The following is a 13,745-nucleotide window of genomic DNA, read 5'->3' as shown; positions in this document are numbered from 1 at the left end:
TCTTATATAAATGCTACTTTGTGTGGACACTGCGCAACTATCTTCTAGGATTATGGGCGAGTAAGGCTTTGCCGTTTACGACAGAGATGAACTTGATGATACTCTTCTTGCTAAGAAAACTTACGCAAAGGGGAGTCGAAGGAAGAAGCAAAGTTGCAAGAAGAAGAAAAAAGGAAAAGGGGAAAAAAAAATTAAAAGCCTACTAAAAGCACGTCGGACTGAAGAAGCAATGTCAAGCACAGGCTGGCGACGGGGAGGAAGAATATCAAAGCAGCGGGAAGCAGATTAGCAGCCAAAAAAGTAGGGCTGGACTAAACAACAAACAAGCAAGGTAAGAGTTGACACAGCTTCTATAATTTAAGCTGCAGTGCAGGGGGGGGAGATTACTTGGATGGGGAAATCCCTTTATTTTTTTTATATCGTTTGTGTTTGAAATTATTGTGACTCAGGCGCAGGCTGGTGATTTGCGGCCAACACGAAAGAGCACATAGGCATTGAATTGGTTGATGGATGGACGGGGTTGATGTACAGCTGGGTGCGGGCTATACAGAAAGAGAGCACAATGTGTAGGCAGTATGTAGTACCATTAGTATAGTGACAAAAAAAAAGAGAGATACAACACACCCATAGACATATATCTTTATGTGCTTGTATATTTGAAATTAACTAGTCGGGCATTTGGACAGCGTCATCAGACCGCATGTGAACATGACAATCAGAGTTTCTCTATATCGGTGCTAAGCTCAGAAAATCAAATCGCGACGTCGCTTGCTCCCCCTTGTCTATTGCGCGTTATCGATTAAGGCTTCGGCGTGCGGCGCTGACCGATAGGCTGCTTAGTGCAGTCACCCCGCTACAGGTCGTTACAAGAGGCCACTAAAAGAGCACGGGCACTCACTATTTGCTATGCTACACAGCAACCTCAGCAGCCAATTGGTTTAGCAACGCGTCTGTGCCCCTCTCCGGGCCGGTTTCTAGGGGGGCTTTGCTTGCTACATGTATAGATTCAGGTTGGTATTACCTAAAGCTGGGGCACCGCCGGCCGGAGCCCAATCCGATTGACGTCGTGACAACAACGAGCAGTTCAACCTTATTTTGTCCTTACTCTTTCCACTGTTTTTCACCATCAACATCATCCTGCTTTTGCTTCGTTTTCGTTTCTCGTTTACTCTAGACTCTTCCTTCTGCCTCTATTACTTTACACTTCTTCTATAGAATCCAATTGGCTGGAGAGAACGAAGCTACCGACGTCTAATTATGACAACCCGATACCGCGTCGAGTGTAAGTCTGCCCAATTGGTGCCCCTCGTCCATCTCAAGATTTGTAGAGAGTGAGAGGAGCGATGCCATCTCCGCCGTCTGACTTTTGGACTATGTGACTAATTTAAATATCAAGATGCCCTCAAGACCCATAGACGGGACCAGTTCATCGGTATGTTGTCTTCAAAGTGCGAAATAGTCGCTGGCCTGGCTGCACCGACCCATCGGTCTTGGAGCCATGACTCCAAAATCAAATATTTCCAATGGCGACAGGCTTGGGCACCTTTGAATGAAGCAATCAGCTAATGTTTGATCTTTTTAAAATTCGTTCAGAATGGGTCAAGGGACTCTTGGCCGTGCCGTTTGTGCTCTACTCCCAGCCAACGGGAGTTTTTGGCGATGACACCAACGTGGCCAAGATGGCTGAAGAGGCCCACAGACGCTACGCAGAGATTATGCGAGACGTTGAATTGATGATTGACGACCACAGTAGGTGTATTCACCGCTCAGTTGCATTTTTTACCTTTATTCTCTCTTTTTCGCTTTCTTTTCCTCGTCGCATAGTGGCTAACTGGAAGAAAACAACAGTCGCCCGCCAAAACCAAGATCGTATCTTCCCCTCCAAGCTTGGAATGCTGGTTCCCACCGCGGGGCCATTCTTCACGCGGCTACCTTTGGAAGCAGCTTTCAAGTACCAGGATCGGAAGCGGTACATCTCGTCAAGACGCTATGTGGCGCCTTCTTTCAACGATGTTCGTCTGGTTCTGAATTCGGCGCAGATTATGGCTGTTACGGGCGGCACCCTCCAGCTGGCAACGTTTGATGGTGATGTGACACTGTACGATGACGGACAGAGTTTGGAACCAACAAGTCCCGTTATTCCACGTCTGCTCGGTATGAAACACCTTCAAAATCTTACTCTTCTGTTCTCTCATTCTTCGCCGTTTGACATTACTCGCGAGGTGGAAAAGGGAATAATAGTAGAGATACGTACTCTGTGAAATCGCTAACATGGTTACAGATCTTTTGCGCAAAAATATCAAAATTGGCATCGTTACCGCAGCTGGGTATACCACCGCTGAACGATACTACGACCGCCTCCACGGCCTCCTTGACGCCATCGCCACTTCTACAGATCTCGACCCTGTGCAGAAGCAAAACATCGTCATCATGGGAGGAGAATCCAACTATCTCTTCGAATACGAGCCATCTTCGCCCTATCGCCTAGCGCCTGTCCCTCGCCCAGAGTGGCTCACTCCAGACATGGCGGCCTGGTCAGAGGCAGACATCAATGTACTCCTGGACGTGGCAGAATCGGCTCTTCGAGACTGTATTCGCACGATGAATCTTCCCGCCCTCATTGTTCGAAAAGACCGCGCCGTGGGAATCGTCCCCAACCCTCCTGAGATACAAATTGCTCGGGAGAGCCTGGAAGAGACTGTATTGGTGGTACAGCGTATCCTGGAGCTCAGTGCCTTGGGCTCGCCTTCTCAACAGGCTGGCCAAAGCGCGCAGGGACGCCGCGGAGTTCCGTTCTGCGCCTTCAACGGTGGCCGCGATGTCTTTGTCGACATTGGTGACAAGAGCTGGGGCGTGACTGTCTGTCAACAGTGGTTCGGAAGACGCAACGGGGGCACCACTGGAGCTGACGCGGCGCTGACGGCAATCAGGGGCGAGAATACACTGCACGTGGGAGACCAGTTTCTGAGCGCCGGATCCAACGACTTCAAAGCAAGGAGTGTGGGAACAACAGCCTGGATCGCAAGCCCAGCGGAGACGGTGGAGCTGCTGGATGAGCTGGCGGATTTTATGCAGAAGAAGCTTTCATGAGACTATCTCGCGAGCTTGTTAGGGTTCAACAGCGGTGCATTTTGTGTGCGAGAAGCGTAATGTTCTAATGAGAAAGTATTTTCTTAGCTATCTGTGTTTTCGGGTACTCTACAAGTCATTGCTGGAGGCGTCATGGGTATCAGAGTCTTGCGTCGACGGTCTTGGATGCTATTTGATTGCCCTTGTTGCGAGTGTGATTATCCTTAGACATTGCAGCTAGTGTTTTAAACATATCCTTTATTCTTTATATATTCTCCTCTACCCCATCGTCGGAGTTCTGGGTAATACTGACTCTCGGCAGATTATCTTTTGCGGTTTGACGAATAAGGTTCTGCGCCACGGCTCTACATGGAGATTATGAGGCCGACTGGATACTTGGCTTGCCTTTAATGTATTACTACGCGTGTATATGTTTATGACTCAGAGTCTATACGGTAAGTTCCAAGCCACGAGAGCCAACTCTGCACCTTTTTTTGGTGTATCTAAGTTACAACTGCGTGTAACAAGAGGCAAAAGTTACGAACCTATGCAGATGGCTTTGAACCATGGAGTAAATTCCAGGTCACAAAACTCTGTCCTGAACCTTGAAGTTGAGTGGATATCCCTGGCACCTACATCAAGGTATAAATGGCCGTGCCTATGGAAGGCCCCAACTTGCTCTCCCCAAGTATACGAAGTCTTCGACCGGAAGAACATAAATATTCGCCTTGTCTATCATCAACACTGACGACAGTTCTTACGAGCTTGATACCCTTTTATCTTTTCTTTTATTTTCTTTTGATTTCGTGTTACCTTGTTCAACCTGCTGCCATTTTTTATAGTGTCGAGATGGTCTTATTTAGGTTCCTCGTCTTGCTTCTCTCGGTGATAGCTTGTGCTGCCACAGCATCACAATCACAGGAAGGAATCGCAGTGGAACAAGGACTTCCCGATGGCATCTACCAAGCCGTTGCCGTACAAGGCCCTACCCTCGAAGCCCCGACAACTATCCCACCAGCTGTCCCATCCGGTCACTTGTCTCCTCGGAGATGGAAAAGTCCGCCCGGCCAGGGCGACTTCTACGAGAAACCCGGCCCGCATACGGTGGACGATTATTCGGTGCCCATACACGCCAACAGACATTCGTGCCACAAGGATCGTGACATACTGCTCAACAGCACTGAATACCGCAGCGCCGTCGACAACCTCTGGGACTATTGCCAGAATTTCAAAGTCCCATTTCACGGCGCTCACTTCTCCATCGTCGGCGATGTTATGGTGTACGTTTGCACGTACAGCGTCCAGAGGCCCTGCCACCGACACGAGTGGAACGAGGCAGAGGAAATCATGGATAAAAAGTGCGGACAAGGAAAAGGCTCGCACGTACAGATGAGCAAGAGAATGATGGAGTATGGAAGGGCCTACGCTGGAAAGCGGGTTTGCGCTTCGTCTAACTTGGCATCGCATATTGCCTGGAAGGCACAGCCGCTTCCTGTATTGGCGAATGGCCAGATGCTCGGCCACTGGAAGGCTGGCCCGCCTAGAAACAAGACTGGCGACTCTCAATATAAGGCGGAAGATGATGGGGGGCAGGATAATAAGACAGATAATAGGAAGAGGGATATGGCGGAAGGTGATGGGAAGAACAAGAAGAAGACGGGCTAGCCATGATGCTGGGGTCTTCTATTACCAGCCGCACTGGTAATACTAAGTCGTGTTATCAATGTTAGAGTCACTATGCTTTCTCATTGTGTTCTTGTATGTCTATTTCTGTTTACCTTGTATCTCTGTCTTTGCAGTCGTCTTTACGATATCCATCTTATTTTCGATATAATATTGTCAATATCATGCACCTAGGTTCTGCATCATTTGTCATGCTCGCTTCATAGGTCTGAGTCGCTCTTATATCGTCATATTCCGCATGATAACATCTTGTGGTCGCTAATAAGAGGTATCTGCAGATCGCCGCTGCCAAATGCGCCTCCCAGGCTCTATTTCGAGTCCCGCACGTCTGGGGAATCACTGCGATCGGCGGAACGCCTCTGCATTGCTCCTAGTCCGACCGTTGAACCTGGCCATCCTTCCCGAAAACGTTCTGTTTCTCATTACTCGCAACGACCTACCATAACCGCTACCTCACCTGACAGTTTTCACCGCAAGCTCATTTTCGCGCGGACGTTGAGATTAATTAGCCCGCACCGTCGGCCGCTTCTGCCCCTCGTATCGGCCATTACGACTCCATGTCCCCACGGCGGAATTTTATTTTGACTCTCTCTGCTTTCCCATTCCGCCCATTCCCCTCCTCAACCTTGTGGAGTGCTGCCTCGGGACTGCGGTTGAGAAGACATGCAAAAGCAGAGCAGTCCTCGATCTGCGGTGGATACGAGATGGAGCGCATGAGTCGGGCATAAGCCAGTAGTTTGCGGCCAGGATGGAGATTTTTTTTTTTCTCTTTTTCTATATTTTCCTTGGGAAGCTGTTCGCACTACTTTAGCAGCATCAACTATTGTCTTGCTAGATGCTCGTTTGACGATTTGAAACCGAGATATTTGCTAATACAAACTGCTAGAAAAACTAGAATCTGAATAAATGGCCTAGTAACTGCCGAGAAACACTTCACGTGATATAGTTGCAGTATGTCTCTTTGAACGATTGGGAGGTATATCAAACAGACCGTCACGTGCAGCTTTGGTTGGAGATGGCAGTGGCAAGGGACAGCTAACCTGATAACCCTAAAAGCAATCTCCAGATATTTCATCAGCATCACCACTCTTCTCCATCTCTCTTCTAACAAGAGGCAAGAAAAAGGGCACAAAACAAGACCGATTTGTCACCTGCAATCCCTGTAAGGTACGTGCGCTTCCATGCAATCAATCGGCATCTCCAACATCCCTGCCCGCAGCTGAACTGACGGGTCGGGCTCCAGAAACCCCTGCTAGCCGTGCTAATAGGCCCAATGGGCTGGACCTCTGCCGATGCTAATTCCAGCTATGCCAATCTGAAGTTTAGCGGGTGGTTCTCCCAGCTCGTAGCAGCTTAGGCGTCCCTTTCTCAGGCGGGCTCTTCAGCAAGATCGGCAGGCCAACCACATGGCTTCACCTTGCGCCCTGGCTCAGTCGGGATTTTGATTGATCAAACTAGAGCGGCTCACGACAGGTGCCGCTCGTGAGTGGGGGGAGAAATTGAAGATAATTCGGTAGTAGTGAGGCCGACGAGACGGCTTTAAATCCTCGAACCACCGAACCATTACATTGTGGCTTTTTTTTTGTCTTCGCGGTGGCGTCCACCAGCTTTAGGCTCTCGATCCACCAGTGAGGTGAGCCCTTGTTATAGATTTGCCGACCTAACCATCTGGAGCTGCTAAAAACGCACTTCAGTCGATGATTCCCTGTTCTGTGCTGTTGGTCCAGGTCCATATGCACGACTAAGTTTGGCTTCTACCGGTAAGAAGTTATATCATCCGAGGCTAGAATCGTTTCTTGTCGTTCTCATATGGTGGTATAGTTCCTAGGAGCATGGCATAGGACTCTACTTCTTCTTCAAACAATCTCACATTCGTTTCTTTCTCAGAGTCTGTTGCGACCGGAAGGCCGTCGACTCTGATAGCCACTCCTTTACTTCTTCTCCAACAATTTGACAGCAGCGTCTACCAAGCTGCATACACAAGCCATGGCCTCTCTTCCTCCGGCGCCTTCCGGGATCAATCTCGACGACGATAGGAGGGCTTCCATCATGGTTACCTCGATTGTCACCTGGTGTATGGCGGTTCTCGTCGTTGGGCTCCGCATCGTCAGCCGTCGTTTGAAAAATATCGATCTATGGATAGATGACTGGCTCATTATTGCGGCATTGGTGCGGGTTTTCTAAAACTGAGGGTGTGGAAATAAGACTAACAGCGCTCTTTTTTTAGATTCCTTCATGTGCCCACGTCTTCGGGATGGGCGTATATGGTCAGTAGATTTCGAGATCCGATTCTCTAACCCCAGAGAATAAACCGTAATATTGACTCTATTCTAGCCGTGAGCCGTGGTTTGGGCAGACATGTCTGGGCCGGTCCGCCAGATGCCCAATATGCCTGGGCAGTGGGATTATTCATCGCCGAATTAGGATATTTTGTGACTATTGCATGCGTCAAATGGTCTATTCTCGCCTTTTATTATCGCTCTTTCAAGATCCGAAGTTCAGTCAAGTTGCCTATATTCACACTTGCTGTGATTGTGCTGATGTGGGCTATTGGTGTCGTAAGTATTCAATTCACATGTTTTTTTTTTTAAAAACAAAAAAAAAAAAAAAACTTGTCCACTTGCTTACTTACTCACTCTTCTTTTACAGATCCTCGTTACAATTTTGCAATGTCAACCTACCAGTGCGTGGTGGGAGCGTTTCAACCCGACGCACCCATTACAGCCAGACGACTACAAATGCACAGTAGACTCGGTCAAGTTCTTCTACGGAAATGCAATCCCGACAATTGTTACCGATATTTTGATATTGCTGTTACCTCTTCCGTACATCACAACGCTGCAGCTTCCCAGGGGACAAAAGTGGGCTCTTGCTGGTATTTTCTGCGTTGGACTTTTGTAAGTCGCCAATAGACCCATTTTGTTTGTTGTCAGCGTCACAAGCATCGGTAATTCTAACTACTTGGCCAGCGTTACGATCGTCTCCATTGTTCGCCTTCACTATTTACTCCAAGGGAATTTGACCAGTCCAGATATTACCTGGAACTTTGTCAATATCGCTTTGTGGTCTGTCGTGGAAGGAAACACAGCCATCTTTTGTGGTAAGCATGCGCCATCTAGCGGGATCTTCTAAGCCTCTGGGTGATAACTTCTGACTCTCTTTCTCTGCAATTAGCTTGCCTACCTTTCTTGCGGCCGATTCTCAGCAAATTCACCTTTGGCATTTTCAGTCTCTCATCTGTCCCATCCAAGAAACAGCCGTCCAGTGGAACCCGAGGAACCCTCAGAATGAGCTACTATCAAAAAGATGGCGCCCGGCCTTGGCAGGGTGATGGCCGATTTGTTACGACAACGTCTCATTCTCGAGCGTACAGCCACACACACGAGACAGACGAACACCCTTTTGCACACCTCACGGACGATGGCTCAGAGCGTAGCATCCCTGTTAAGGAGAGGCAAGAAGACTCGCAGATTGAACTTGGCAACGTCTCTCCACCGAGAGGTCCTGTCGAGCCCAGCGGCATAGTCGTTACCCGAGAGTTTCATCTACAACATCAAGAGGCTCAGCAGCACCAAGACGTTTAAATGAAGGCCATGAGCCCTTGCATGATTCATTCGCCGTACATATTTGTACACAAGCACTTGCAATTGTGTACCCGCTACGATATCCTCTATTAATGACACGATTTGTCCAATGCATTCTACGACTTTAATTGCCAAGGCGAACTAGTAGCGATCTACTCGCACAGTCTCCCAAGACGATCTAGGAATATTATTATGGCAATGGTCCGGTGGCTATTGGTGCACGTAACTAAAGCATGAAATCTTCTCATTAAGTTCAATTGCCAAGGAATTTCAGCTCTTCCAGCTCTTTCTAGCTACAATACCAGATAGCCACTGTATCATTTCAAATGAGATACCCACTTTTTTCTTCTGCCACCTTAGAATTATCCAAAAATGTTTTGAAACGACTTCAAGTTGTCAACTGGCGCTTCGTGCTTGATCATCTCCCAAAGCTCTTCCATGCGCTGGACGATCCACGGTTCCAAAGGCCCACCTCCTAATTCTTTCATCGTGTCTGCTAGCTGATCCGAAGTGGAGGCACCAATAATCATCTCATCACCCATTGCTTTCTTCAAAATAGAATGGTGCCTCACCCATCTGTACGCCAAGCCCGCGCGGCTGACGCCCGACTTCTCTGACAAGGCTCCAAACTCTGCGAGCATTTTCATATACGATGGCTTGTAAAAAAGGTCGCGTTGGAATTTTCCAGTGGGGGTGTTGGGATTCCAGCTACCTTGGCCTTGTTCAATGTACTCTGGCGTTTTGGCCAGGAATCCGCCCGCCATGGGAGAATATGCCTGGATGGAGAAGCCCAGCTTGCGGAGCGTGGGGAATAGATCAGCCTCGTTATGGCGAGAGGCGATGCTGTAGCTGCACTGGTAAACAGATGGCAGAACGTAGCCTTTTTCTTTGGCAATGTTGTAGAGGCGGAGAACCTGCTCGAGGGTAAAGTTGGAGATGCCAAAGCGCTGAAAGCTGCCTTGGAGATAGAGTTTCTGGATGGCTTCCATTTGCTTCTCGAACGGAACAGTCTCATCTGGGCCATGGAAAAAGTAGGTCCTAACCTATAGAATACATAGAAATATATATCGTTAGCAAGGCTAGGCGACGATAAAATGGAGGGTATTTGAGGCAGTGGCCGTACTTGTTTCGTCTGGAGCGTAGCCAAGCTCTCGTAGGCTGATTGCTCAATCTTGTCGGCTTGGCCTTTGGCAAAACCTGTTGGCACTTTGGTATCAACAGCGAAGTCTGGACCCAGATGCAAGTTTCCAATGGCTGTCTCCGATGCTCCGCCACCCTGTTTCAAAACAACGGTCAATTAGAGAGACACCAAATGGTGAGATGGCATGTCCCCATTCGATAGGAGACTCACGTATAACCTAGCCGAGTCTAGAGTTTTGATGTTGTGAGCTCGCATGATGGAGATGATGTCTTGTATCTTTTCCCCATCATTTGGAGCCCACGTGTGAGTTCCTATGGTTAGGGAAACATATGAGTCTTCAGACATGTTGGATTGATAGGTAGTCAGAATTTCCAAGAGTTTTAGTTGTGTCAGGCTGCTTGTAAAGAGACGATAGTGGAAGGTGCTCAAACAAAAAAAAAAGCAGCATGCTCAGATGCTGAACTATATATATTTCATTACACAGAGCCGCAAAGACTGGTAATATCCATAAAAGCCATAATAATAGCCTCGATGGAAGCCATACTGGTAGCCTCCATGGAAGTCATTATCTCCGGCACCAATTTCAACACGGCGTCGGGGCGAGCTAGAGCCGCTGCATTGGCAATCATCCCGAAATTCAGTTGCCATTTCCCGGCCGCCGGGAAGCTTCCCGCCATCTGCCTCCAGGTACCAGCGTGATATGAGGCTGAGTGTAGCTTTGATGGCGGGCCGTGGAAAAATCTCCGTCAAAGGCCCCGCCGCGCCGCGCCGCGTCCGCTACTACTCCATCTGTTGGCGGCAAGATGCATTTATAATCCCACCACTAGTAATGCGGCACAATCGTTATTAATAATGCCCGGAGCTATGTGCAAGATCAAGAAGAAGTGTCAAAAGAGCTCGTGCTTCGGGGAAAGACTGATGATGTCTTCTTCTCGTCGCTCTTTATCGTCCAAACTGCCCCTTGAATCTGAGTTGAATACCACTCCTGGATACTTTTGGTGAGCCCGCTAATGAGAGATAATCGCTTCAGGCATAAAAAAAAAAAAATCAGCCGATTATGCTATTCACTCTGGAATATCAACCCCTTGGATTGAACTATAGCCACTGCACAGTTCTGAGAGATTTCGAAAGCGCTCCCGTCTGCTTTGTCAGCATGAAAATTCCAGGTATATGCTGATGGTCGCCATTGGGGTCGTTACACTGAGTCTCAGCTCTCACAAAGTAAGTGGGTGTTGGACAAGCTCAAGTCACAAAGACTAAAAGGCCTGGAACTCGTAGCTTGTGCCCTTATGGGCTGGAATTTCAGGCTCCTGTCTGTTCAGATGCTTTCCCGGCAGGCTCATGCGCAGAATTGAAACCCCGGTCACTAGACACCTTTGTGTTCACAACCACATTTTATGAAAACGATACGTTGAATCCGCAATGGTATTCAGCGCACCCATCACTCATCAGCGCTCCATCAGCGAATAATAGACAGCCGTTACGGTGTTGCACAAGCACACTGTCTTCGACGTGGAATGCTTATCTTCAGGTATCGCTAGGTATCGCTAGGTATCGCTCTCAACAAGCTGCCGCATTTCGGTATGCCAAGATACTTCCGGCCGCTTGGCAAGACATTTCTATTGAGAAGCAGCAGGCGGTATCTAATCCTTTGTCACGTTACAGATTTGAATATCTTGGCACGCGCCAATCTCCATGGATCGATCGAAGGAGCACCGAAGGATCAGTCAAGCTGGCTGCTCACAACTTCGTGGTACCCAAAATTCTTAGCTTCAGGTCTTCCGAACAAAAGGTCGATCAAGTAGATGCTCGGTGTCCGAGCGTGGTGGAAACAAAGTTCCAGAACTTGTCATTGGGCGACGGGTATTATCTATACTACGCGCACTTGATAGTTAGACGCCCGTCGCCAACACGCGTCAAGCGTACAGTATGATAGGGGCCTCGACGAACCAAACAAGAGAAACCAGTCCGGCTGATTACTATTGCATGCATCTGGCAGAAGTCCTAATCTTTAGTATGACTGTTGATCGTGGGCGTCTTGGCGTCTTTCTTGTGCCGCGACCCAGCCATCTTCTCGCTCAATGAGACATGCGCGTAGGCGAGTCGGTGTGAAAGCTTAAATGTTGGGTGGAAGGGAGGGCGTAGCAGCCGTTAAAAATTGAAGGCCAAGATCCTGCATGCCTGTAAAGCTCTTGTGCTTTTAGCTCCTGGGCACGGCATATTCTCAAGACTGTGACACTGGCTCTTAATCCATGATGTAGGACAGCACTATGTCGATCTAGCAGATTCCAGAACGGCCGTCTTTAAGTCTAAGGGTATGCATGTACGCCTTCAACTAAGAAAAACTCATCTCGTCAATCATCCCTAATTTCTTGGCAGGAGGCTTGGCGATATAGCTTGCCGCAGTCAAAAAGAGACTCGTGTGGTGCGAATTGTCTCGGACTCGTAACTTTGCTTGAGAGCAAGGCGAATCGCCCTTCTAGAGCAGATTGGACCAGAGCCCTGGACCAGGCAAGCTGTCTCACACACGGCCGGATGTCTTAAAACCAAGCCGAGGATTAACGTCTCACCGAGACGGAAATGTGGCGTGGCGATTTAAGCATACTTTTTGAGTGTTGCCAAAGGTGGACCGGCAGATGTTGCTGCTAGTACTGCAAGCTGAGATACTGGTAGCCATGCAGGCGCTGCTGATTTGTTCCACAAGAGACATCCGAATGAGGACATTGCTAGATCTTCCAATGAAGTGTCTCTTCTTGTCTTTTTTTCTCCCCCGGTCTCTTAGGTCAGGCCAGCAATACAATCGCCAGTGTTGCATGCTCAAAGCAGTCTGATTCAAGCATGTTGCCTTTGTCAGGATAGCTGGAGTGCCTACTCATTGCGTCATTGCAGCCCTTTCTGCTGCAGAATACCAAGCAACATCCAACTTCATTTTTATGTAACGTTGTGGGTTTTGGTCGTCAAGGCAAAGATCGCCCTCGAACAGGAGCGAAAAATTGCTTGCTAAATAACCTTGACAAGATGGAGTTGGCTGGTAAATTGGGGCCATTTGGGCGGCTTAATGTTTCGGACTCAAATGTAATTCAACCAAATCGAGATCTAATGGCATCCGCAACAAGCCAGCTGGGGCGGCACAGAAGGATAAGACACCACTCTCCCTTCATAGCACTTCGAACAACGATGGAGCTCATTGTCGGGCTGGGTACATTTGAGCAGAGAACAAAGTATAGGATACTTGGGTGAATTGTTTCAGACGAGAATGGTCTTTTGATCTTGCTTGTTCTCCACGGGTAGTTGCTGCGATGCTCATGGCACTGGTGATTTGAAGTATCTCTGAGGCTCCTAAGAATGGAGAGATCAAAGTCGGGTCCACATTACAGCAGCAACGGAGCCGCTTCTCAGTTGCTTTCATCCATGGAGACCGTCGCTTCTCATCGGTTTTCAATAATGTCTCTGTCGAAAACCAACAGTGGGTTCCTAGTTGGAGCCGATGGCTTCTTTGACGGCTTGACAGGGCGCTGGTTGAGCCGGCTATACTCAAGCGAAAGTACGGAGTAGCTTCACAGAATATTGAAGGCGGATTTCAAACTTGGAAACCCGTGCACGCATCAATAAATCGTAGACGAGAGAGCATGAGGAATAGCGTCAGATGCGTATGTGTAGGCTGCAAGTTGGTAGACCGAGGTGGAAGGAACCAACAGTGTGGCTCGAATTTTGAGCAAATTGGCCAGCTGAGTAGCTAATGTGCTCTTCCATCCATCTTTGACCACCCACTCGCGGTCTACTCTCCTTCCCACGGGGGCAGCATTCACAGCGGAGCATCGTCGTCCGCGTCGCTTCCAAGACTAGCGCAGGCTTCCTGCAGTCCTTTTGAGAGGTAGATGATAGCGTTTGGCCGTACTTGGTATAAGCCGCAGTAAGAAGTCTTGCTAGCATTTCCATAGCATGGCAGTAAATATGTGGAACCTTGCAGCGAAGATGATAACCTGATGGCGAACGCTATTTTCGCTTGTTGCTGACGAGTGCCTTATTGCGGCATGGAGAATTTACATGTCAAATGAGATGATGCTCGTGACTCGTTGCTGGCTGAATCAAGTTGCTATAATTAAACACTGGCCTCTTGGCCCTCCCGTCACTGGCTGCTCTGGGGCCCTACATTGGATATGCTACTCCCGTATGTATCGTTTCCATATCTCGCTTGGTATGGGCTGCAATCTGCTTGCTTCGACTGGCGACTGGCCGGCAGACGGATCGGCCGACTAGATCGGAGA

At 48.6% G+C, this 13,745-nt stretch overlaps 4 protein-coding genes across 4 annotated transcripts; 3 read left to right on the top strand and 1 right to left on the bottom strand.

Moving 5' to 3' along the window:
- Positions 1-1,257: 1,257 nt before the first annotated feature.
- On the top strand, positions 1,258-3,090 carry TGAM01_v209665 (IMP-specific 5'-nucleotidase 1; the record flags this gene model as incomplete). The annotated part of the gene is made up of 5 exons (XM_018808050.1): positions 1,258-1,282; positions 1,397-1,432; positions 1,594-1,749; positions 1,849-2,154; positions 2,282-3,090. The coding sequence occupies 5 exons, from the start codon at positions 1,258-1,260 to the stop codon at positions 3,088-3,090; spliced, it is 1,332 nt and encodes a 443-aa protein (XP_018658707.1).
- An 828-nt stretch (positions 3,091-3,918) lies between these two features.
- Positions 3,919-4,734, top strand: TGAM01_v209664 (hypothetical protein; the record flags this gene model as incomplete). Its single annotated transcript, XM_018808051.1, has 1 exon — positions 3,919-4,734. One exon carries the CDS (start codon positions 3,919-3,921, stop codon positions 4,732-4,734), a length of 816 nt encoding a protein of 271 aa, XP_018658708.1.
- Positions 4,735-6,738: 2,004 nt separating this feature from the next.
- On the top strand, positions 6,739-8,336 carry TGAM01_v209662 (hypothetical protein; the record flags this gene model as incomplete). Its single annotated transcript, XM_018808052.1, has 6 exons — positions 6,739-6,921; positions 6,980-7,019; positions 7,087-7,310; positions 7,402-7,649; positions 7,722-7,852; positions 7,927-8,336. 6 exons carry the CDS (start codon positions 6,739-6,741, stop codon positions 8,334-8,336), a joined length of 1,236 nt encoding a protein of 411 aa, XP_018658709.1.
- A 362-nt stretch (positions 8,337-8,698) lies between these two features.
- TGAM01_v209663 (aflatoxin B1 aldehyde reductase member 3) lies at positions 8,699-9,732 on the bottom strand (the record flags this gene model as incomplete). The annotated part of the gene is made up of 3 exons (XM_018808053.1): positions 8,699-9,379; positions 9,460-9,612; positions 9,688-9,732. 3 exons carry the CDS (start codon positions 9,730-9,732, stop codon positions 8,699-8,701), a joined length of 879 nt encoding a protein of 292 aa, XP_018658710.1.
- Positions 9,733-13,745: the final 4,013 nt, after the last annotated feature.

This window comes from Trichoderma gamsii (genome assembly GCF_001481775.2).
Source record: "Trichoderma gamsii strain T6085 chromosome Unknown Scaffold_49.2, whole genome shotgun sequence".
In the NCBI taxonomy this organism is placed as follows: Eukaryota; Fungi; Ascomycota; class Sordariomycetes; order Hypocreales; family Hypocreaceae; genus Trichoderma; species Trichoderma gamsii.
The sequence above is the reverse complement of the archived record's forward strand: the minus strand, read 5'-3'. Positions and strand labels throughout refer to the sequence as shown.